The 23,060-nt window shown below is 36.0% G+C and overlaps 1 protein-coding gene across 1 annotated transcript in view; it reads left to right on the top strand.

Annotated features, from left to right (window-relative positions):
• Window positions 1–23,060, top strand: part of LOC114046099 (high affinity choline transporter 1) — a 38,345-nt gene that overhangs the window by 2,912 nt on the left and 12,373 nt on the right. The window contains exons 2-4 of the mRNA XM_027866352.1: window positions 3,602–3,715; window positions 5,790–5,945; window positions 14,952–15,100. Of these exons, the coding sequence (XP_027722153.1) occupies window positions 3,602–3,715; window positions 5,790–5,945; window positions 14,952–15,100 (419 nt within the window). The remainder of the gene's footprint in view (window positions 1–3,601; window positions 3,716–5,789; window positions 5,946–14,951; window positions 15,101–23,060) is intronic.

Genomic DNA, 23,060 nt, shown 5'->3' with positions numbered 1-23,060 from the left:
CATACACAAAGCAAATTTTGTAAACCTTACAACACTAATACAAATACATATGTGTATATCATGTATGTATATATATATGATTTATGTATATATTGTGTATATATACACATACATATATATGTATATACATATATGGTATCTCATGTTGCTCATTATTTAGCAGGCTGGCATAGGTGACAATAAAAGCTGCTAAATGGTACAGGGTGATCTATAGCACTGGGGCTGGAGTCAGGAAGACCAGAGTTCAAATCTGGCCTCAGATACTTAGCAGCTATGTGAGTCTAGGTAAGTTACAACATGTTTGCCTCAGTCTCTTCATCTGTAAAAATGAGCTGGAGAAAGAAATGGAAAACCTCTCCAGTAACCTTGCCAAGAAAACCCCAAATGGGGTCACAAAGAGGGGGGAACAAATGAAGACTGAACAATGAACAGCATAGGTGACAGTAGCAACTAAAGCTAATTGGTCTTTGCTGAAAAAAAGGAGATAGTGTAGCCATGTCTTTTAATTAAAGGATGCGTTCATTACAGTCAAATTATAAACTCAACCTGCTAATACCAAATGAAAATTAGGGTGATAGACTTGTGTAGACTGTTTTGAGGAAATATCATGAGCTTCAGAGATTTTAAGAGAGCAGAAAATTGAAAGATAAAATAAAAAGCTCTTCCACTGGTCAGATTTACTGAAAGACCTGTGATGTCTTTTTTAATGCATTGTAGTCACAATTTTAACGCATTGTAGTCACAAATGAACATGGGAATTAAGAACAAAAACATAAACAAGAATATGGAGAATCAGGAGCAGCTAGGTGGTGCAGTGGATACAGCACTGTCCCTAGAGTCAGAAGGACCTGAGTTTAAATCTGGCCTCAGAAACATGACACTTACTAGCTGTGTGTTCCTGGGAAAGTCACTTAACCCCATTGCCTAGACAAAAAAAAATTATGGAGAATCTCATGGTAAGAGGTAATGTACATAAAGGAAACTTTGCAACCTTTAAAGCACTATATAAATATATCTACATATGTGTGTACATATATTTCATATATATATAAATGTGTGTGTGTGTATGTCACTTGTAATTATTACCATTATTATCATTGTGACCCAATATGCTATTTATTCTGGGCCTTTATATTGGATCTGTTACCAGGCAATTACTACTACTTGAACTTGAAGGTCCTTCCCATGACTCACTGGACCTAATACCTGGTTATCATTCTTGTCCATATGTGTCCAACTCTTTGTGACCCCATTTGGGGTTTTCTTGGCAAAAATATTAGAGTAGTTTTCCATTTCCATCTCCAGCTCATTTTACAGATGAGGAACTGAGGCAAACAGAGTTAAGTGATTTGGCCACATAAGTGTCTGAGACTCAATTTGAACTTAGGTAGATGAGTCTTCCTGAATCATCTGGCCTGGCACCTAGTAGGTGATACATAGTAGGTGTTTAATAAATGTCTATTGACTGACTGGTTTTAATAGTGATGCCTCATTCCCCCTCATTAACATTCCTTTTCTTATCATCCTCCTTTCTATTGACGGAACTGAATTTTATTTTATCTTTGACTCCTATAGCTTAACACAGTGCCTGGCACATGGATACTTAATAAAAGTTTATTGAGTGAATGAATATTTACTCATATATGTAACCCGTTTTTATGTTGTTTGATGTTAATCTAATTTGTTGTTTCATTCTTATGGTGTAATTTAATTGAGTCTTTTCCGAAATAACTGTTTCATCTCAACATCTTTCCTGGCATCAGATATGCTTCAGGTGGCCCCAGCCTGCCTTTGCCAGCAAGCTAATTCAGTGCTATTGCACTACGGAAACATTTGATTTAAGAACAGGCACAATCATTGTCTAGGGAAAAGGAATATTTCTCACTTCTTGTTGCTCATGGAAAAACAGTCTAAAAACAAACAAACAAAATCCTTAGTTTAGAAGTTTTAATTGTCATATAGTGATGATGATGATGATGATGATGATATTTGCAAAGCACCTACTATATGTCAGATACTGTGCTAAGCACATTTTACAAATATTATCTCATTTGATTCTCACTACAACCCTGTGAGGTGGGTATTATTATCAACCCCATTTTATGATTAAGAAACTGAAGCAAACAGAAGTTAAGTGACTTGCCCAAGGTCACGCACCTAGAAAATGTCTAGGGCTAGATTTGATCTTGGTCTTTGTAATTCCAACACTCTATCCACTATATCACCTAGATTTCTTGTTCATATTTCACAGCACAAGTACCATACTGAGCATAGTTCATTCATTTGCTCATCAAGTATTTATTAAACTATCAAGTACAACATGCTATTTGGAGGCAAAAGAGATAAAGCCATAAATAAGATAAAGACTTTGCCCTTAAGGAACTTACAATCCAGTAGAAGGAGATAAGACACATACCCAGATACATAGGGTGCAAATTAAAATATAAATATAAAATGCAATGGGAACAGATTAGGAGAGGTTAGTATGATATAAAGAGTCCTGTTTGGATTTGGAGTCAGGTGGTTTAGGTTCATATAATGATTTTGGTATTTATTGTCTCAGCGACCTCAACTACCTTTGGAATTTCTCTGCCTCAGTCTGTATAAGATGAGGGAGTTGACCTAGGTGGTTAGAAGTTTTGTTTTGTTTTTTTTCCAGCTCTAATTGTATGATCCTCTGATGTAAAACTGTTTTACAGTTAGGTGTGGGAGGGAATCAGGGGTAGCATAATAAGGGAGGTGGAACTGATTAATTGTTAGGCTGTCAATAGGCAGTGATTGGGAAGGAGGGCATTACAGGCATATGATCTTGCTTGAGTAAAGTTTGGAGCCAGGTTCAATTCAATTCAGTTAACAGACATTAAATGTTTACTAGGTACTAGAGCTACAAAGACAAAGGCCAAGAAGTCCTTGTCCTTAGGGAGCTTGTATTTTCTTCTCTCCTGGCATAAAGGCAACTGTTCTATTGAAAAATTTAGGATTATCATCAATAAATATTCCATGCACAATTGCATCCTGTACACAAAAAGTGCAGGGTTCCAACAGAGCAGAAGTTTGCATTCTAAAATAGACAACATTGGCATTATAAGCACCAGGAGAGGAGGGTTGTTTCCATTTTTACAATTTGTATCCCCAATACTTAGCAAAGTATCTGGCACATAGTAGGTGCTTAATACACATTTGTCGATAAGTTGCTTGATTGACGCAACCCTGTGAATCCAACATACAAACAGCCATACTGCAACCATCCCCACTTCAGAATAATCATGAATAGCAAGGAGAGAGCAAACATGTAAACTGGAGGAGATTGTAGGGAAATGGAATCATAACACTACAGATTTAGAGCTAGAGGAAACTTTAGAAGTCAACTAACTCAATTTCCTCCTTTTACAAATGACAAAACTAACATTGACATGAATATAGCCAGACATCCACCTTTATAAGGACATTTTTAAAAGATGTTGGGAAGGATTGCTTAGTATATTGTAGATCATATTTTTTCCTGCATCATATAATGAATAAAAATAATGATGGCCACTTAAAAGGCTAAGTGATTGTGTAGAAATATAACTTGATTTCCTATTGTTTCATTCTTTTTCAGCCACCTGGGTTGGAGGAGGTTACATAAATGGGACAGCTGAGGCAGTTTATGTACCAGGTTACGGTTTGGCTTGGGCACAAGCACCAATTGGATACTCACTTAGCCTGGTTTTAGGTAAGAAAAAAAGCTGGAACACAGTGACTAACTAGATGCAGGTGGATCAATGATCTTAGTGTGGGCAAGCTCTCTGCTGAGAAAGTTTGAAATCCTACTATATTTCATTGTGCATAATTCTCATGCATGCCTTTCCATACATCCTCCATAAGAAGCACTGGATGAGCTAGACTCCTTCCTCTGGCTTTTTGAATTTTAAAAGTCACAATCTAGTATCTCAACTCTCCATCTGTAGTCTGTCCTTGCTTTGTGATTAGTCTATCTCACGTCTTGGATGATGTCTTGCATACTTTTTCTGACACAAGTAGTCATTGGTGGCATGCGTCAGCCTATTTATTGCCTCCATGAGTCTTTCCATTAGCTTTTAAGTTAACAACCAGTAATTTTGCATCATGATTCACCAGCATGTAGTGACGTACAAAGCTATTGTTATGGAAAAGTGGATTTTCTGGCACTTCCACAATTGCTTCATCATTTCCCTCAGTGTACCCAAACTTGAATCTCCCCCTCCTATTAAATGGGGGGCCCAAATTATTATTCTGCTGCTGTATCTATTAAACATTTTATATTGTCACTATGCATATATATATGTATACACACACACACACACACACACACAGAGAAAAAGAGGAAGGAAGATGAAAACGGAAGGAGAGAGGTAAAGGTAAGGAGGAAAGGAGGAGAAAGAAGAGGGAGAGATAGACAGAATCAGAGCTAGAGACACACAGAAACAGAAATTAAGTCACTCAATATTCCATCCATTAAGTTACATGCCACAATCTGGAAAAAAAATGTTGGTGCATTTTGTTTTGTCGGTATAGATGTATAAGAAAATGTCTTTTAATTGTTATGTATTCCACTCTGAAAGTGTTGTAAATAATAATCTTTGCATAAATCTATGCCTTTTTCTTTCTCTGTATGCATTGGGGATTTTTGTGTGATTACATTGGTAAAGGGAATTCTTAATGATAAAACTCCCTCTACCAATGCATATCTGCTATTATTCTGAACTAATAGTTCAAGAGAGTTGTCTGGGGCATGGAGACATTGAATAACTTAACCATACTCACAGTCAGTATTTGACAAAGGTACAATTTGCATTCAAATCCTCTAGACCCCAAGGCTGACTCTCTAAGCACCACTTTTTATTTATATAGGGAATATAATAGACACTATAGAAATATTTAAGTGAAATACTTATGAAAAAAACTTACACAGATGTACAAGCTGCACAGTATTAATGCATGGACAATTTGATCATTTGATAACAGAATGTCTCAAAGAATTTCTTTTAAGATAAGGACAAGTAGAATGCTAAGGATTCAATGAGTTTTATCTCTTATTTTACTTCTTTCAATGATAGTCTGCCTATAGGTCATTAGTATTTTTACTATTAGAATTATCATCATCTTCAAATGTGCATGAATTTTGCATACAATTAGCATTGAATCTGAACAAGAGACCACATAAATGGAAAATAAGAATGAAAGAAGATAATACCAAGGAATAAAAAAACTACAACTATTCTGAATGTGTAGTCTCAGAGATTTGCCCAAGGCCTTGAGTTGACCATATTAGTCATAGCCTGGGTGAGATCTGCATTCACATCCTTCTGAAGACTTGACTCAGACTAGAGCTTCTACCAGGACTTTGCACTCATACCAAATTCCTAAATAATATCTTGAAAATGCAAATACTATATATAGAGTTTTGGAAGACTTAAGATAATGCCACAATAGGGACTTCTGTGTTATTATAGTGGGAAGATCTTTTATAGCTTTTATTTTTCCATTGCTAAATTCTTCAGATTCAACTTCATGCAGAAACTATTTTAGACTTTGATTTCTCCTCTATCTCTTTTCTGTGCTTTTAGATTTCACTGTAGGAGGGAACCTTCATTTTTTTCTAATTGTTCCTCTATCCCCCAATTTTATGGCTTTCCCAGAAAATATTGGAGTCCTTTAGGAAAATATTATACTTCACACAGATGTAAAAAATTATAACATACATTATGGAAGATAATAATTGCATAATAAATTTTTAAAATTTTATGTTTCTTCTGTTTTGGTTTTAGGTGGTCTGTTTTTTGCAAAACCCATGCGTTCCAAAGGGTATGTGACAATGTTAGATCCATTTCAGCAACTCTATGGGAAGCGCATGGGTGGACTCATCTTTATTCCTGCCCTAATGGGGGAAATGTTCTGGGCTGCAGCTATTTTCTCTGCCTTGGGTAAGGAACCTAAAGAATAATTTCTACTATTTACTATACTGGTGACTCTGGACATAGATCATTTAACCTTCTTAAGCCTTGGCTGTTTTTTTTTTTATCTTCTGTATGATACAGATATTTCTTTTCCCATCTTTCCCTAAAAAATTATTGTGAAAATAAATGTGATCATTTGTATTCAGTATCTGAGGTCCTCAATCAGAGGTACAACCAGAAGCATAGTTGGGGCAAGACAATCAGAAACTTTACCCCACAGTGCTGAGCCCTTGAACTTATTCATTATCACAGAAACAATTTTGCTTAACATTTAGTTAACAAGACAAATTAATTAAAGTAGGAAACCACAAACAGCTTACTCCACCTATCTGCCTCACCCCAAGTGATCTCTTGGTCATTTCAACATTCCCACTATGCCCTTTTTGTGCTCTTTGTCTCCCTCACTGCTCTCTCCCCCATGCTCCAAAATGAATTTGTTTAATAAGTTGGCTTGACAGAGTTTCTAGTTGCCTGCCCTAGGCACAAAAAATTATAGATATAGCACTAGGCAATAAATAGAATAAAAATATTGTCATTTGTGGAGCTTTTAACTTATAAATTCCATTTCCTTTCATTCAAAAGACAAACCTTGCTACTGTAAATTCCAATAGAAGATAAGCTAGGAATGATGTATATTTTTTGTCTTTGTTTTCCAAGCACTGAACAATTCTTTGCACATAATAGTTGCTTAATGAATGTTTATTGAATTGAATTACATTGAATTGAAATGTTGACAGTACTTTGCAGGAAAGTTCAGTAAAAAACAGCAACCACAATGAGAAACCAACCAATCCAGGAAATCTTTCAAGGAATTGAGGAATTTCAATATCAATCTAATGAATTATAAGTAGAAACCATTTTTAAAATGGATTATAGCATCGACATGCCACCAGTTCATGTCAATAATTGTTTACACACACACATACACACACACACACACACACACACACACACACACACGAAAGAACCAGCATTAGGGGAAATGACATTATAATAGTTATTGTGAAATAATATCAAACATGGAAACATTATATAGGAATATCTCTAAGTTGTTCAGAATGAGCTCTCCTAGCTTCTCTACAATATTAACTGCTGTGTAGGTTCCTATTGGGCAGGTTTCTTGGTCCTTAAGGAATTATCTGTTGATAAGAAACTCAGTAACTGTGGCATGATAACTCTCAATTACCTCTTAACTACTTTCTTTGATATCTAAATTGCTGCCAGCAAATTACTAAAATTCTCAGAAGAATATGCTTTACTGGTCCAATGGTCCTTGTGCCATGTTTATGAATCATTGCACTATATAGATGGGACCTTGAGATACTATCTGGTCTTTTAGGCAAGGGAAATACTGATTTTCTCCTTCTCTCCCTCTCCCTCTTTCTCTCTCTCTCTCTCTCTCTCTGTCTCTCTGTCTCTCTCTCTCTCTCTCTCTCTGTCTCTCTGTCTCTCTCTCTGTCTCTCTGTCTCTCTCTCTCTCTCTCTCTCTCTCTCTCTCTCTCTCTCTCTCTCTCTCTCCCTCTCTCTCTCTCTCTCTCTCTCCCTCTCTCTCTCTCTCTCTCTCTCTCTCTCTCTCTCTCTCTCTCTCTCCCTCTCTAATTCTTGGGGTTGGTTCATTAACACATCAACATCATCGCAAATTATCAGCAACATGTTAGGGTTAGTTCATTAACATAGTGTTTGAAATGATGTTCTACTGGTATTACTGTGTATGTCTGGTGCTTATCTGAGGCTTACAGACTACAGGAAGTTAACAGGACCAAGGGATTCTTACATTAAGACCTAGGTGGCTTCCTCTGATTTAGCATATAGTCTCAGGATGTGGTCATAGTTATCTAGGAAGATAGTTTTCAGTGGCTCCTATGTTCCTCTAATTTATGAGGCAGTTTGTAAGTAATTATTGTGCTCCCTTAATTTATAGGACAGTCTATAAGTGGCTTCTAGGTTCCTCTTTGCAATTTTACTTCCTAGTGTTGTTCTGTTACACAAGCTACTTACAAGCTTACATGCTATACTAATTGGAAGGGAGTGGTATTCAGAGTAATCAGAAGAAGATAGAATGTTAACACAAAGTGAGATTCAAAACTAAGTCAGTCAACTAGCATTTCTTAAGTTCTTACTATGTGCCAGGCACTATGCTAAGTGCTGGGGATACAAAGAAAGGCAAAAGAGTAGCTGCTTTCATGGAGAATCCAATGGGGGAGATACAGCCATGTACAAACAAGATTAAATATGTTAGAAGGAGGGAGTCTCAGAAGGAAGGCAATAAGATTAAGGGAGACTAGGACTTGCAAAAGATGGGACTTTAGTTCAGACTTAAGGGGAGCCAGGGAAGCCAGGAGTCAGAGGTGAGGAGGAGGGAGAACATTCCAGGCAAGGAGAACAGCCAATGAAAATGCTCAGAGTTGGAGTATGCTGTGTGAGGACCAGCAAGAGGCCGGAGTCACTGGATGGCAGAGTACACATGAAGAGGTATAAAGTATAAAAAGACTGGAAAGGTAGGAGTGTGTGAAGTTGTGAAGGGCTTTAAAAGCCAGAGGGTTTTATATTTGATCCTGAGGTAATATGGAGCAACTGGAAGTTTATTGAATGGTGGGAGAGGGGGTGATATGGTCAGATCTGACTTTAGGAAGATCACTTTGACACCGAAGTATAGGATGAACTGCAGTAGGGAGAAACTTAAAGCAAGAAAGGAGACCAATCATCAGGATTTTGAAAAAGCCTAGGCATGAGGTAATAAGGTTTTCTTACTCCAAAGCCAAAGTTGTTTTGTTTTGTTTTGTTTTGTTTTGTTTTGTTTTTTCACAATACCATGAGAGCCTTTGAAATCTTTCTTCAAAGACTCATTCTAATACTTTTAATTTGCTGATGCTCATAAATGCTTTGTATACTTACAAGGAGGGTATGGAGCAGGAATGTGCTTGTAGACAAATGTTTAATAACTGGCTCTCAGGAAAAAAATATACTTTTTAAGTTTAATTTGACATACTAATACTTTCTTCATCATTTTCTTAAATCTAGACAATCAACAAAACAACAAATTAAGTCCTGATTTGTAGCTTTTTGTGATTGTAGAGGTATAAATACTCACACTGAAAATTTAACAATCAACTCTCCTCAGCCAAAATGGCTCAAAATGAGCTGACTCCAACATATGCCTGGTATGGAAGTAATAGGTACATAGATCTATGGCTAGAAGTAACCTGAGAAATCATCATGTCCAATATATCCCACTTAGACTTTCCTAGGCAGAAAAATATAAGGATAAAACATTGAGTCTTTTGTCAATGTGGTGTAACATAATGCTTTGAGTATTGGGCTTGATATCACAAAGAACTGGATTCAAATCCTGCTTCTGACACTTGTGAATTATGTGATCATGGACCAGTGAACTTCTTTGAGGGTTTGATGTTTCCATTTATAGAACGGGAATAAAAAAATGATAACATGTAGGACCTATCTCACATGTTTATTGGAAGGATCAAATGAGATGAGGTATATAAAGCACTCCTTGAAAATGTATTTATGATTTTTGCCTTTGGTACCACCACATTGGCCAATATTAAGCAGCAGGCCAGTAGGTTGGTTATGATTTTGTTCTCTTACAGTAACAGGAAGGGCCACAGAACCTCTCCCCTCACCCCCACCCCCATATACACCATGTTTTCTGGAAGCTGTAGAAATACCAGACCTGTTATCAGAGACAGACAGAGACAGAGGCAGAGAGGGAAAGAATGAGAGTCAGAGAAAAACAGAGAGAGAGAGACAGAGAGGGGGAGAAAAAGAGGGAGAGAGAGAGAGAGAGAGAGAGAGAGAGAGAGAGAGAGAGAGAGAGAGAGAGAGAGAATTTAAAAAAGGAAAGAAAGGAGCCTCAAATCTCTAAGGTACCTTAAGAAGCTGTGATGGCTGGTACTGCTGCTGCCTACCTATGCCGGGTAATGATGCTCAGCAAACACTACTGCTCCCACTTAGCAATGGAATTGTATGCAAAAGTGCAGTTCCTTTCTTGCCCTGCCTTCATTAGCTCAAGAGCAACAGGGAGCCTATTCACCATGATTTAATCATGAAACCCTTTAGGTTTCCAGAACAAACTGCCTGCTGAGGTGACAGGGAAGGAAGGAGTGGGCTGGAGAGCTTGGAGAAAATACGCAATGTTCACTCTTGCTGAATGAAGATCAATTTATTTGGCAAGACCTTGGAAGGGAGACAGCAGGATTAATTAGCTAATGCTTTAAAAGTACATTTTAAAAATATAAAGCACTATATCCATAGTCCGGGGATTATTGCAACATCTCAGCAATTTGATCTCTCAATAATTGAAGGAGAGAGTCACATGGAGTAGTAGAGAGTTGGCTTCAAAGCCAAGATACTCTGGATTCAAGTCCTGCCTTTACCGATAGTGGATGACTGACCCTGCACAAATCATTTAATCTATCTAGGTTCTAGATGCCTACCTGAAACAGTTTCCTCACCTGGGAGTTCAAAGTACCAACAAAATCACAGGTCCAGTCCTAATTTATAACTTAAAGAGCCATCGAAGCATCAACTTGATTGAAAGCTATGACTTTACATAACATTATTGTTATGGCTTAGTAGTTAGTATTAATAATTCACATTTCTGTAGCACTTTACAAAATATTATCCTCAGTATAACCCAGAGAGACATATAGATCGCAGGGTATATGGTATGTCCAGGGAGGACTAGCATGTCTGGTGTGAGGGCTTGCTGAGCCATTTTTCAAGGCTATTCATCTATCTTTGGTGTCCACCTGCCACTCAACTTTTACTTGTGGCTCCATGAAACTGTAGCATGTGCAGCAGCCATACCCCAGGAAAACCATCAGAGGGGCTAAACAAGGTTGAGGCTAATTGACAGGCCTCACACCTATAGGTGAGTTAGAGGGATGTCTACCCCAATCTACTACCTATTCTACTGAGCACAATTTTTTTCCCAGTTGCCATGAAGATAGCTGAAGCAGGTGCTATGAAATGCTTACAGCTTGGTCAGACATCGAAGACAGCAGGGTCATCCACTGCTCCCTGGGTCATTGCCCGTCATCCTGATTTTTGTCTTGTGACTAGACTTTGATGACTCTGGAGGAGAGAGTGAGGCAGACAACTTTGCACAACTCTGACTCACTTAGGTCTAATTCAGGCACTAGTCAAGACATCACCCTGAAATGTCCTCTTCAAAAATTAAGGATGACTTACTAGCTGTGTGACCCTAGGCAAGTCACTTGATTCCAATTGCCAAAAAAAAAAGGAAAAGAAAAAAAAGAAAAAAATTAAGATGAACAACAACTCATTTTACAGAAGAGGAAATGGAGGTTCAGAGAGATTGTCTGTTTTTCATAGTTGTGAAGCTGATAAATATCAGAGCTGACACTTGAATCTACCCATTCTGAACATAAGGCCAGTTCTTTTTCCTCTTTGCTAAGCTACTTCTGCAGTAGCTCAACTTTGTTTTATAAAATATGTTCACACGATGCCTATACAATAGTGACATGTCTAAGAATGATAAGATAATACAGTTGATAATAAAAACTCAGAAATAGCTCAGTGAACCAAAATACCAGTGAAATAGTGAATCATTGTTATCTCACTGTCTCACAATTAACCATTTACTATTTGCCACTACATGTACGAGAAATACTAAACAGATAGAAGTTTTCACCTTGATGCCCACAGCAGAAGATCATAAAATGAAAAGCTCTCCATCAGTGAAATTGTTCTATCAAGGTTTTTTCCAATAATAATGACAGTAAATAACATTTATATAGTACTTCAAAGCTTGCAAAACACTTTATAAATTTTATTTCATTTTATCTTCACAACAACCTAGAAGATGCTGTTATTATCCTCATTTTTATTAGTGGGAAATTGAGCTAGCAGTTTAGGGCAGGGTGACATAGATAATAACTGTCTGAGGCTAGATTTGAACTTCAATCATCCTGACTCTAGACCTAGCATTCTATTTACTATACAACCCCACTGCTTCTAAAGATTTACCTGGCTGACTTCTATAGCATCTCTGTATTTTTTTTAGATATGTAGACAAAAGTATAACCATGGGGGTACTGCAATTCCAACTGAGATCTCATGGTAGATTCACCTATGAATTGAGACATTCAAGACAAGTTGTGGATAATAAAGTCATCTTATAATTAAGGTGAAGAGGTAGGCTTTCTTGAAATATAGGGAAAACAAAATAGAATTAATTCCAAAAGGTCACGGTTAGATCTGAACTGGTCATTCTATAGAATCAACTTGGAAAAATAATTGAACAATTGTAAGGGAGATAGAGAATAAAGCAACAAAAATATATAATGAAGAAAACAGTCAGAAAACACAGTGAAAGCCTGAAGCATGTTATCAAACTGAAGAAATAAGAAAAATCAATCAACTAATTTCTTTTCCAATTTTTAAACTGAGGTTAATATTTCTTCCTGGTCATTTAGCCTTCTTTCGGATTTTCCAGCCTCCTTTCAGTTGAGGTATTCTCTTTAACCTGATACTCTGATGAACCCATGATTTAACTGGTTTGAGATCTCCCTTCAGGGGCAACTATGTGGCAGTGGCAGCTAGGTGGCACAGTGGATAGAGTGCCAGGCCTGGAGTCAGGAAGGCCTGAGTTCAAATCTGATCTCAGACACTTACTAGCTGTATGATAACCCTGGGCAAGCCACTTAACCTTGTTTGCCTCAGTTTCCTCATTTGTGAAATGAGCTGGAGAAGGAAATGGCAAACCACTCCAATATCTTTGCCAAGAAAACCCCAAATGGGGTCACGAAGAGTCAGATACCACTGCAATGACTGAACAACAGCAGCAGTCCCCTTCTCTGAGAGAGACAGATCTCAGATCCTCCCCTTGCTGCACAATTTTTGTCTGTTTTACCATGAATCCCCAATGAAGATGTGCTTACATTTACTAGTCAGCTGTAGGACAGTTCAAAACAAAGGTATTTAATGAAACACCACAGTTAAAAAAAAATAGCAATGGTATATCTCACACTCCTAAACTTGAGTCTTATTTTCCTTCAAATACATCAGTGGGAAGAATAAACATACACAGGGAGCACTCATGGGGAATCACAAACAAGGAAAGCATGTGGCTGGAGCACATGCCTAGAAAGGCAATTCATACTTCTCACTCTGTAGGGTGTTGATGTACTCTGGTGATGCCATCATATTGCTCTATCTGAACCAGCAGTGGGAGCTGTTTCCTGCTGGGCCTATACCTGAATATGGTGCAATGTCTCTGGTCTTTCCCATTGAATATTATGTTTCTGAAATTAACTCTGTCTTCTCTTCTCCTTCTCCTCCTCCTCCTCCTCCTTTTCCTTTTTCTCTTCTTTCTCCTTTTCTTTCTCCTTCTTTATCCCTAACTCTACCACTGGGCATGTGATACTATTGGTATCATTGTAACTGAGTGCTGCTCCCTGACTTATTGTTTTTTCATAGCAACTTATTCATCATTTCAGTTCTAGTCTAGAAGGTTGGTTGGACTAGGAATACTCTCCCCAGTAAATACAGGTTTCCATCTCTTTAGCCCTAACCAGAGGATACAAGCCACTATACCCAGGTAATGAAAGGCGGGTAGAGTATGCCACGCTGCTTATCTTTCTTTTAAACCTCATGTCCGAAGTTGAAATTACATATTTTGTCCTTGACAAATATGACTTAAGGTTAGAAATTTCTAACATCTTCTCTCACTTAATATGGAAATGAATTTGAACTAGAATAAAAGATAAGTGAAGAAAATAATGCCATTATATTCTGCCCACATGGATGGCATTTGTACTTTTGTTATTTATACCTGACACTAGTAAAACCTCTACCATTGGTGTTATGTTTTGATCAGCAAAAAGCTTTGCTGTCTCCATATGTACACGCAAAATCAGAGAGGAAAATAAATTCTTAAAAATTAACATGTTTACAGGACCAAACAAGAGTTTTTTGAATCATCTATTCATTTCAGTTATGTATGTCCTTGGTGTGAATATTTAGGTGTTAATTACATAATAAGAGGTAATTTTAAAAGAGTAATTGCATACCACATAAAAGTGCAAAATATCTCTTTTGCACGTTAATATTAACAATATTGCTGTTTAGTCATATAAAATGCAAATCCCTAGGAGACATAATTTCCAAAATATTTGTAACTGCTAGATGTCATAAAGGTAGAGAAAAGTATAATTGATTTCTAAAACTAGTCTAGATTCTTATTTTAAAGACTACTGAGAGCAACAAGCAGTATTTTTTTATCTGGCTTCAAGGTATGTTGAACACAATTACTAACTAGACAACCCAAATTAAAATAGTTACACATGCATTAAAATTATGTGAAAGGAAAATACAGTAACATTATTAATGGTTCCAAGAGTACTTCTATTTAAATGTCAGTAATAATAATAATAATAAATAGCATTGATATAGCACTTTAATATTTACAAAAGTACTTTGTATATGTTAATCATTTTATCTTTGTAGCAACTCCAGGAAGCAGACACTATTATTATCCCCATCTTACAGACAAGGAAACTGAGGCAGACAGGCTAAGTGATTTGTCCAGGCTCACATAGTTAGCAAGTCTCAATTCAGATATAGATATATAACTCCATCACTTGCAGAAAATAATTTTCCTCCAATATGATGAATTAGAAAGAACACTGAATTTAAAGTCAGAAGCCCTGGATTCTAATTCTCGCTCTACCTATTTACTATTTCTGTGACTTTGGACAAGTTACTTCCCTTTTTTGATCCTCAATCCCTCATCTGTAATGTGAAGTTGGACCAGATGACTAGATATTCTCTAAACTCTTTTTTTTAGGTTCTATGAAAATACCTCACATATCAAACTACACAGAAAATAAAATCTAATTGTCCTTTAAGCTTAACTCTTTTGACCATTCATGATCTTGAAAAGAAGTACAACTCATAACACTTCAATGATAGTATTTTCTTTTCATTTAGGTGCAACCATCAGTGTGATTATTGATATCAATATAAACATTTCAGTTATTGTTTCTGCCTTGATTGCAATTCTGTATACCCTGGTGGGTGGACTCTACTCAGTTGCATACACTGATGTCGTCCAACTCTTCTGCATCTTCTTGGGATTGGTGAGTTTGGTCAACTATTCTTCTAGTTTTAAAACAGTGATACTGTATGACAAGTCAACTAAAATCAGTTGATATGTATTTCCCATCATGTTGGCACATAGTTATTAACACAGTAGTTAATATTCCTACTTTCTTTAACCATGAAGTAGTCATTTTACAAAACAAAATTGAAACAAAGGTGTGAACTTAATTTGATACCCAAGAATTTCTTAGGCTTTTCAGAATTCTAATGCTTTTCAATTGTGTAATATCAAGTTGGAGAGATTATCTTTCCTTGATCCACCCTTAGGTGTGAAACATTCTTTGATCTTGGGAGATAGTTACTATCATCAAAATTTAAGAGAAATAATCTCCTGCTAACTTGTTTGGTTTTCTTAAGTAAGTACTCTAAATCCATGGTGCATTATTTCAGGTGACATCTTAAAACCATTGTGGGAATGAGTGCATGATTCGTTATATGTGAGTTGCTTAGGAAAGAAAAACTATATCATGTGAACACATGGTTATATTCTTCTCTTTTACTTGTATCTCTAACTATAAATATAAGACTTACCTCTCTGAGGAGTATAAATAAGATTCATTAATGCTTTTGAATGCCATTTGTTATTATTTTTAATACAAGTAGACCAGGTCTATAGGCAGATATGTTTTTCTGTCATTGAAATTTTCTGCTAATTACTTTCAAATTACTTTAGAGTATTAAAATTAAATGCTATGATTATGGTTTTAATAACAGTTCACAGGTAGGTGCCATGAGGGCACCAGGAATAAATAAACAAATAAGTAGACTCAAATACCACAGTAAGAGGTCAGACCCTAAGTTCAGCAATTTCCCCTAGTACATGTCACTACTTTGGATATGTGATCCCAACAACATGAATTATCCCACCAGGTGTAAAATTCACAACCCATCAATTCACATCTACTTCTGTGTGATTGTTGCCCATATCTTCCCAGGTGTAGTTCTCTGTGAATCTTATTCAGGGTCCTTTCTTCTCATATGACGATAGAGCTAGAGCTGGAAGGGACCTCAGAGGCCAATCCTTTCCCTTTACAAATGAGGAAACTGAGGTCCAAGGAGATTAAGTGAGTTTCTCAAGATCACATAGAGAGTATCAAAGGCAAAATTTGAACCTGGGTCCTCTTTCTACTGTTTCACATCTTTTTCCTTTTTTCTTCATCATCTTCTAAGCTTTTCATAGTGCTCTAGTGCTCAAACCAGGTATTTAGAAGGAAAAAGGAAAGGAACTGAAATTTAAATTAGTCTGACTCTAGGTATTTTAGGCTTGATGGAAGAATGTTGAAATTAATGACTAAAATCAATCTTGGAGCTTAGGTATGGACTTATTCATTTATTGTTATCCTTTAATTATTACACATAGGAATTACTAAGTTCTATGATGTCCTCTCTTCCATCACTATAGATTTTATTTTTATTATTGAGATTTTTGTTCAACAGGGTTTTATATTGGCCATGAGAAGCTTTAAATTATTCAAGTTCTCTTTTATTTATGTTTTTAATGGCAACAACAAATAAAGTCTCTTGAAAAATTAAGGCTTTCACCCACTACTAGAATGAACTCTCAAACCACAAAGAAGAAAATGCAGAGTTAAAAATTAATTTATCTTCCCAGAGGATGTCTGAAATGGACTTTGCTTGGTAATGCTATATGTCTAGCTTGGTACAGATAATGGATGACTGGCAATGTTTGTAAGAACATAGGAGCTTAGAACACGTAGCCATGTGATATCATAAAAATGGTAGGACAAAGAAATCTGAATTCAAATATTAGAAAATACCATTCAAATGACACAGGGTACTGCAATCAAATTGTATATATGAAAGTAAAATGCTAGAAAATGCTAATTAGCTAATCTGCAAATAATTGACTCCCTCAGTGAAGTCACTATACAATTATAGCAAGACAGTCATCTTCCCAAATTCAATAGTCTCCTACTTTAGAGATTGCTCAATTATTAAATTTATATTTCCTTCTTCTCAGGCTATAGCCATATTACATAAGGAGTAGTGGAGAAACAAGAAAAGTGGAAAGCTAGGAGATTATGAATAGAAACAATAATTTTGATTGAAGACCTCAGAGATGTAGTAACATTAAAGACCTACAGTGTGGCCATGTTTGTGGATGACTGATCTGGAACAGATATTGACATTGATGGAATTGAAGAAATGTGAAAACATTATTAGAAAAGCCTTTGACATGAATATGGAAGTCATGGAAGATAACTACCAGAGAGAAAAGACTCAACAAAGTGATCAAGTTATTGAGGAAGGAAAAAGGGTCAATAGATGGCTGTGACAAAGATGGAGAGAGTGTTCAGTCATAAAATAGCATCATAATAAAAAAAATCTCAGAGTTATAAAGTACCTAAGTCAGCATTTAACCCAACTTCTATCTGAAGAGGAATCTCCTGAAAGCTTTGTTAATCAATTAAGTTAATCCATCCTATGCAAGAAGACCTCAAGTGAGAGAAAAATCGGTCTTTTAATAATCATTTATTAAGCCCTTTTTAAGGAATTAGAGATACAAACACAAAAGTAAAACAGGTCTACCCCTCAAGGTGCTTATATTTTAATAGGGGAGAGATATATGCATGTATACAAAATGAATACAAGGGAATTTTAGGAGGGAGGGCACAAGTATCTGAAGAGATCAGGAAAGGCTTCAGGTAGCTTGCAGTGCTTGAGCTGAGCCTTCAAATAAACTAAGGATATTCAGAGATAGAGATGGACAGAGTCAGTGCAAAGGTATGGAGATGGGAAATAAATATGTGTGTTTATGTCTGTATATACACGTGTGTGTGCAGAATAAAAAAAGGTAATATGGCTGAATCATGGTGTATAGAAGGAAGTAATAAGGAGACTTGAAAGTTAGGAAAGGGCTAGTTTGTAAAACATTTTAAATACCAAATAAAGGAATTTGTTTTTGTTCCTAGAAGTAATAGGGAGCTGCTAGAGTTTACTGAGTAGCTGGTTGACAATTAGACTTCCACTTGATAAGAATGACTTTGGTGGCTGTGTAGAGGATGTAGTGGAATAAGGAGAGAGTCAAGATAGAGAGAACAAATAGAAAGGTATCGTAATAGTCCAGGTAAGAGGTGGTGAGAGCCTGAATTAAGATGACAGCTGTGCAAATGAAAAGAAGAGGACATATGTGAAAGATGATATGGAGATAGAAGATTTAGCAAATGATTGAACATTTGGAGTAAGAATGAGGAGACAAGAATGACATTGAGATTGCCAACCAAGGTGCCAGGGAGGACTTGGTACCCTTGATAGTAGTAAGGAAATTCAGAAGAGGTCGAAGTTTTGGAGAAAAGGTAACAAATTTTATTTTAGATATATTGAGTCTGAAATGCCTACAGAACATGTAGTTTATATGTCAAAAAGACATTTAAGGATATGGGATTGGAGGGCAGGATTAGGACTGGGGTTAGAAACAGAGACATGGAAGTTATCTACATACAGAGCTCCATAGGAGTTAATAAGGTTACCAAGCGAGAGAGCGTAAAGAGAAAAAGTAAGGGGTCCTATGACAGAGCTTTAGGAGATACTACAATTATTACATATTACATAGTGTATGTGCCACCAAAGGAGGCTGTGAAAGAGTAATCAGACTGCTAAGAAGGAACCCAGAAGAATGGATCACAAAAACCTTGAGAGGACAGAGTATCCTAAAAGAAATGACAGTCATTAATGTCAAATGTTGCACCGAAGTCAAAAAAGTTGAGGATGAAGTCATGGAAATGAAGTGTTCATTGGTAACTTTGGAGACAACAGTTTCAGTTTAAAGGATAAGGTCAGAAACCAGATTACGTTTAAGGTTAAGAAGAAAAGTGATGAAGTAGAGACAATGAATGTAGACAACTGTTTCAAGGAATTTGGCTTAGAAAGTTAAGAAAGAGATAAGATTTTAATTAATGGTAATAGTAAGATCTAATGAGAGTTTGTTTATGGATTAGAATAGCCTAAGAAGAAACATCTACCTCCTCAAATAGTCCATCCAAAATTTGAACAGCTCTAATTTTTAAGAAGCTTTTCCTTTTTTGTATTAAAATCTGCCTCTTTGCAACTCTATCCATTGCTCCTAGATCTTCATTCTGAAACTATGCAGAAGTCTAATGTATCTCCTAAGCATTTGAAATACTTGAAGATAACTACCATGACCACTGCATCTCTTCTCCATGTTATGTATTTCTTGTTATTGCAATCAGTTCTTTGGTTGAGACCCTTATGGAAAGACCTGCAATATGCTCACCAAGCTGCTCACCAAGCTGCTCACTCTATTCTCCTGCCCAGTCTTCAGTTTGTCAGTGTCCTTCCTATAATATGGTGCTCATTAATGAACACAATATTCCAGATGGTACCTGACCATAGTAGAGTGAGATTATCATCTCCACCTACCAAGAGATTACATATCTATTGATATTGTCTAATATTAACATTTTTAGCTTTCATTCCATATTTTTGACTCATAATTGATATGTAGTCCACTGAACTCTGATCTTTTTATTTCCACACAAACTCTTGTCTAGTCTTGACTTCCTCATCTGGTATTTATACAGTTAATCAAGTTTTCTTTTCCTCCTGTTTGCATTTGGACTTTTGAACATTAATGCCTTGTTAAAGGATTTGTGAATTGGTCCAGCTTGCTGGAAGATAATTTGGAACCATGTCCAAAAACTATCTAAATTGTACATACTTTGGCCTAGTAAACCACTACTGATCCCATACTTTAAAGAGCTCAAAGAGAAAGAGAAAAGATCTTTATGTACAAAACCATTTGTTGAAGACCTTTTTGTAATGGAAAAGACCTAGAAATTAAGAAGGTGCCCATCAATTGGGAAATGAATGAATAAATTATATATATATATATATATATATATAAAATGAAATATTATTGTGCCATAAAATAATGAAACAGACAATTTCATAAAAACTCTGGAAGGCATATATGAAATGATGCAGACTGAAGTGATAAAAACCAGAATGATTTGCACAATAACAACAACTATGTCAAGAAAAGCAACTTTGAAAGACTTAAAAAGTCTCATCAATATAACAATCAATAATGATTCCAAAATACCAGCGATAAAGCACATGTGACCCACTCCCTGACAGAACCTCAAGATATAGAATGAGACATAAGTTTTGGGACATGGACAAAGTGGAAATTTTTTTTCAGTTATGATGCATGTTTATTATGAGCATTTTGGATTTTTTCTTTCAATTTGGATTGGGAAATAGGAGGGAGAGAGAATGCAGGAATACCCCCCCCAAAATGAGAAGAGAACAGTAAGAAGATGAAAAGAAATCAGAGAGAAGCAGGGCAGCATTGAATGTTGCATATTGAATTCAATACCTACTTTCAAAGAAAAGTAAACTCTGCATAACAGTGATTCATAGCTTCATGTACAATCCTCTCCTTACGTTCTACAATGTATATGAAAGTGATCATTTTATTTGGTATTTGTAATTGCAGAAATTAAAGAAAGAAAGGAAAAGAGAAGCATTTGGTCCTTTCCACTTCATTGTTGAGACCTTTTTGGAACATAACTGGCGTCTAGTGTGCTAGCTAGCACTCCCAGGTTTATGTCCTCTTCTTCCAAATCAAAGATAAAAATGTTTAGTATCACATGGCCAAAGACTCCATTAGAAACTTCTTTCAAGGTTAATATTACTTAATTAATGACTGTTCTTTGAATGTAGTGAGTTTCAACCAGTTTCAAATCCACCTGTATGTACATATTGATCACATATCTACAAATAATATATGAGTAATGCACAGGACTCTCAAACATTTTGCTGATGTCTGTGTATTCTCTCTTTACAAAATTCTTGTGATCTATTGATATAGAACCCTTGTCAAAAAGAAAGAAAATGAAGTTAGTCTGGCATGTCCAGTTCTTGATGAGTTCTTGATGATGCTAGCTGTTAGTGAATAGTATTTACCTTTCTAAATGTTTATCAATAATAATATTCTGTAATTTTGCTAGGAACAAATTGCCTTGTCTATAGTTTGAAGACTCCACTTTCTTCCTTTGGGTGAAACTCAAGTCATTTTCCATTCTCTAGATCTAAAATAATTTTTTTATTCCCCAGAATTTCTCATTAATCCTTAATATTGATTAGCTATTCCATTAGCCAGGCATGTATTTTTTAAGGACTGATTACCTAGGATCATAAAGGTAAAGGTTTAGACCAGAAGGGACCTCAGGGATAAATTCACTGAGAATAGCTACATCCCAAGGTTACTTCACTTTCCTGAACCTCAGTTTCTTTAACTAAGAAATGACAGTATTGGACAAGATGGCCTTTGAAGTTCCTTCTATCAATAAAACTATGATAATATGATCCTATGTTCCTTACCATCTTCTTACAAGCTGAACATTAGTCGTTTTTGTAATCTTCCTTCCACCCCAATTATCTGTCAATATTTTTGACAGGTAAGATAAGAGTACAATAATAGTTAGGCCTTTCCTTCACCATGCTCACTAATTTCCCATCTACCTCCATGAATATCAAAAGTGGAGAGGTTGTTAGTTATGGCAACAAAACAATGGTCAGGAAGCATCATTGAGAGGCAGGGAGTATGCTCACATCTTTACCTTACCCAAGTGTCGGAAGAGATGGGGGATAGGTAAAGGATTAACTAATACTGAATAAGGTAACTGGATAAGAACAAGATCTTCTCTGAGGTAGTCAGGTTTCACTTAGAATCAATAGTTGAATTTGCTTTTAAATTTTTTATTGTCTTAACTTTTGAATTGTTTTGAACTATTAAAATTTGCTTTTCTCTCTCTTTTTACCCTATCCCTCCTCAAAAGTCTATTTTGCTTCTAACTATTGCCTCTCTTAATCTACTCTCCCCTTTATTTCCCCCTCCCTTCTCTTATCCCCTTCAACTGAGTCTTTATGTGTGTATGTACATATTTTCTTCTCTCTTTAAACCAATTCCAGTGAGAGTGAGATTCAAGACACCATTCCCTCATCTTCCACTCTACTGTAAAATCTCTTCCTTGTATGCCTCTCTTATTTAAGATACTTTCCCCCTTTTTTCCTCTCTCTTCCCACTTTTCCCACATCATCCCTCTTTCTCAAACTTTCTTTTTTTTTTGAGATCTTACCAACATAATTGATTCACACTTGTGTCCTCTATGTTGACTCCTCACTGCCCTAATAATGAAAAAGTTATTAGGAATTGCATGTATCATCTTCCCATGTGAAAATGTAAACATTTTAACCTTATTAATCCCCTTATGATTTCTCTTTCATATTTCTCTATTTATGTTTCTTTTGAATCTTGTGTTTGAATGTAAAATGTTCTGTTCATCTCTGGTCTTTTCATCAAGAATATCCATTTTTCTCCCTGAAGAATTATAACTGAGATTTCCCAGGTAAATAATTCTTAATTGTAATCCTAACTCCTCTGCCTTCCAGAATATCATATTCCAAGCCTTCCATTCATTTTAACATGAAAGCTGCTAAATAGTGTGTGATCCTGAGCTTCATGGTATCTGAATGGTTTCTTAATGGCGGTTTGTGATTTTTTTTCTTGACCTGGGAGTTCTGAATTTCGCTATAATATTACTGGGAGTTTCCATTTACAGGCTCTCTTTCAGGAGGTAACCAGTGGATTCTTTCCATTTCTGTTTTACCTCCTAGTTCTAGAATATCAGGGCAGCTTTCCTTGGTAATTTCTTTACTTATGATGTCCAGGCTTTTTTTTTTAATTTTTATTGTGGCTTTCCGGGTAGTTTTAAAAGGCAATTCTTAAATTTTCTCACCTAAATCTAATTTCCAGATCAGTTGTTTTTCCAAGGAGATATTTCACATTTTCTTCTATTTTTTCATTCTTTTGACTTTGTTATATTGTTTCTTGATATCTCATGAATTCATTGGCTTCCACTTCTCTAATTCTAATTTTTAAGAAATTATTTT

Source organism: Vombatus ursinus, unplaced genomic scaffold (genome assembly GCF_900497805.2).
Source record: "Vombatus ursinus unplaced genomic scaffold, bare-nosed wombat genome assembly UNPS02014781.1, whole genome shotgun sequence".
Lineage (NCBI taxonomy): Eukaryota > Metazoa > Chordata > Mammalia > Diprotodontia > Vombatidae > Vombatus > Vombatus ursinus.
Note: the sequence above shows the minus strand (reverse complement) of the source record. Positions and strands in the feature narration are given on the sequence as shown.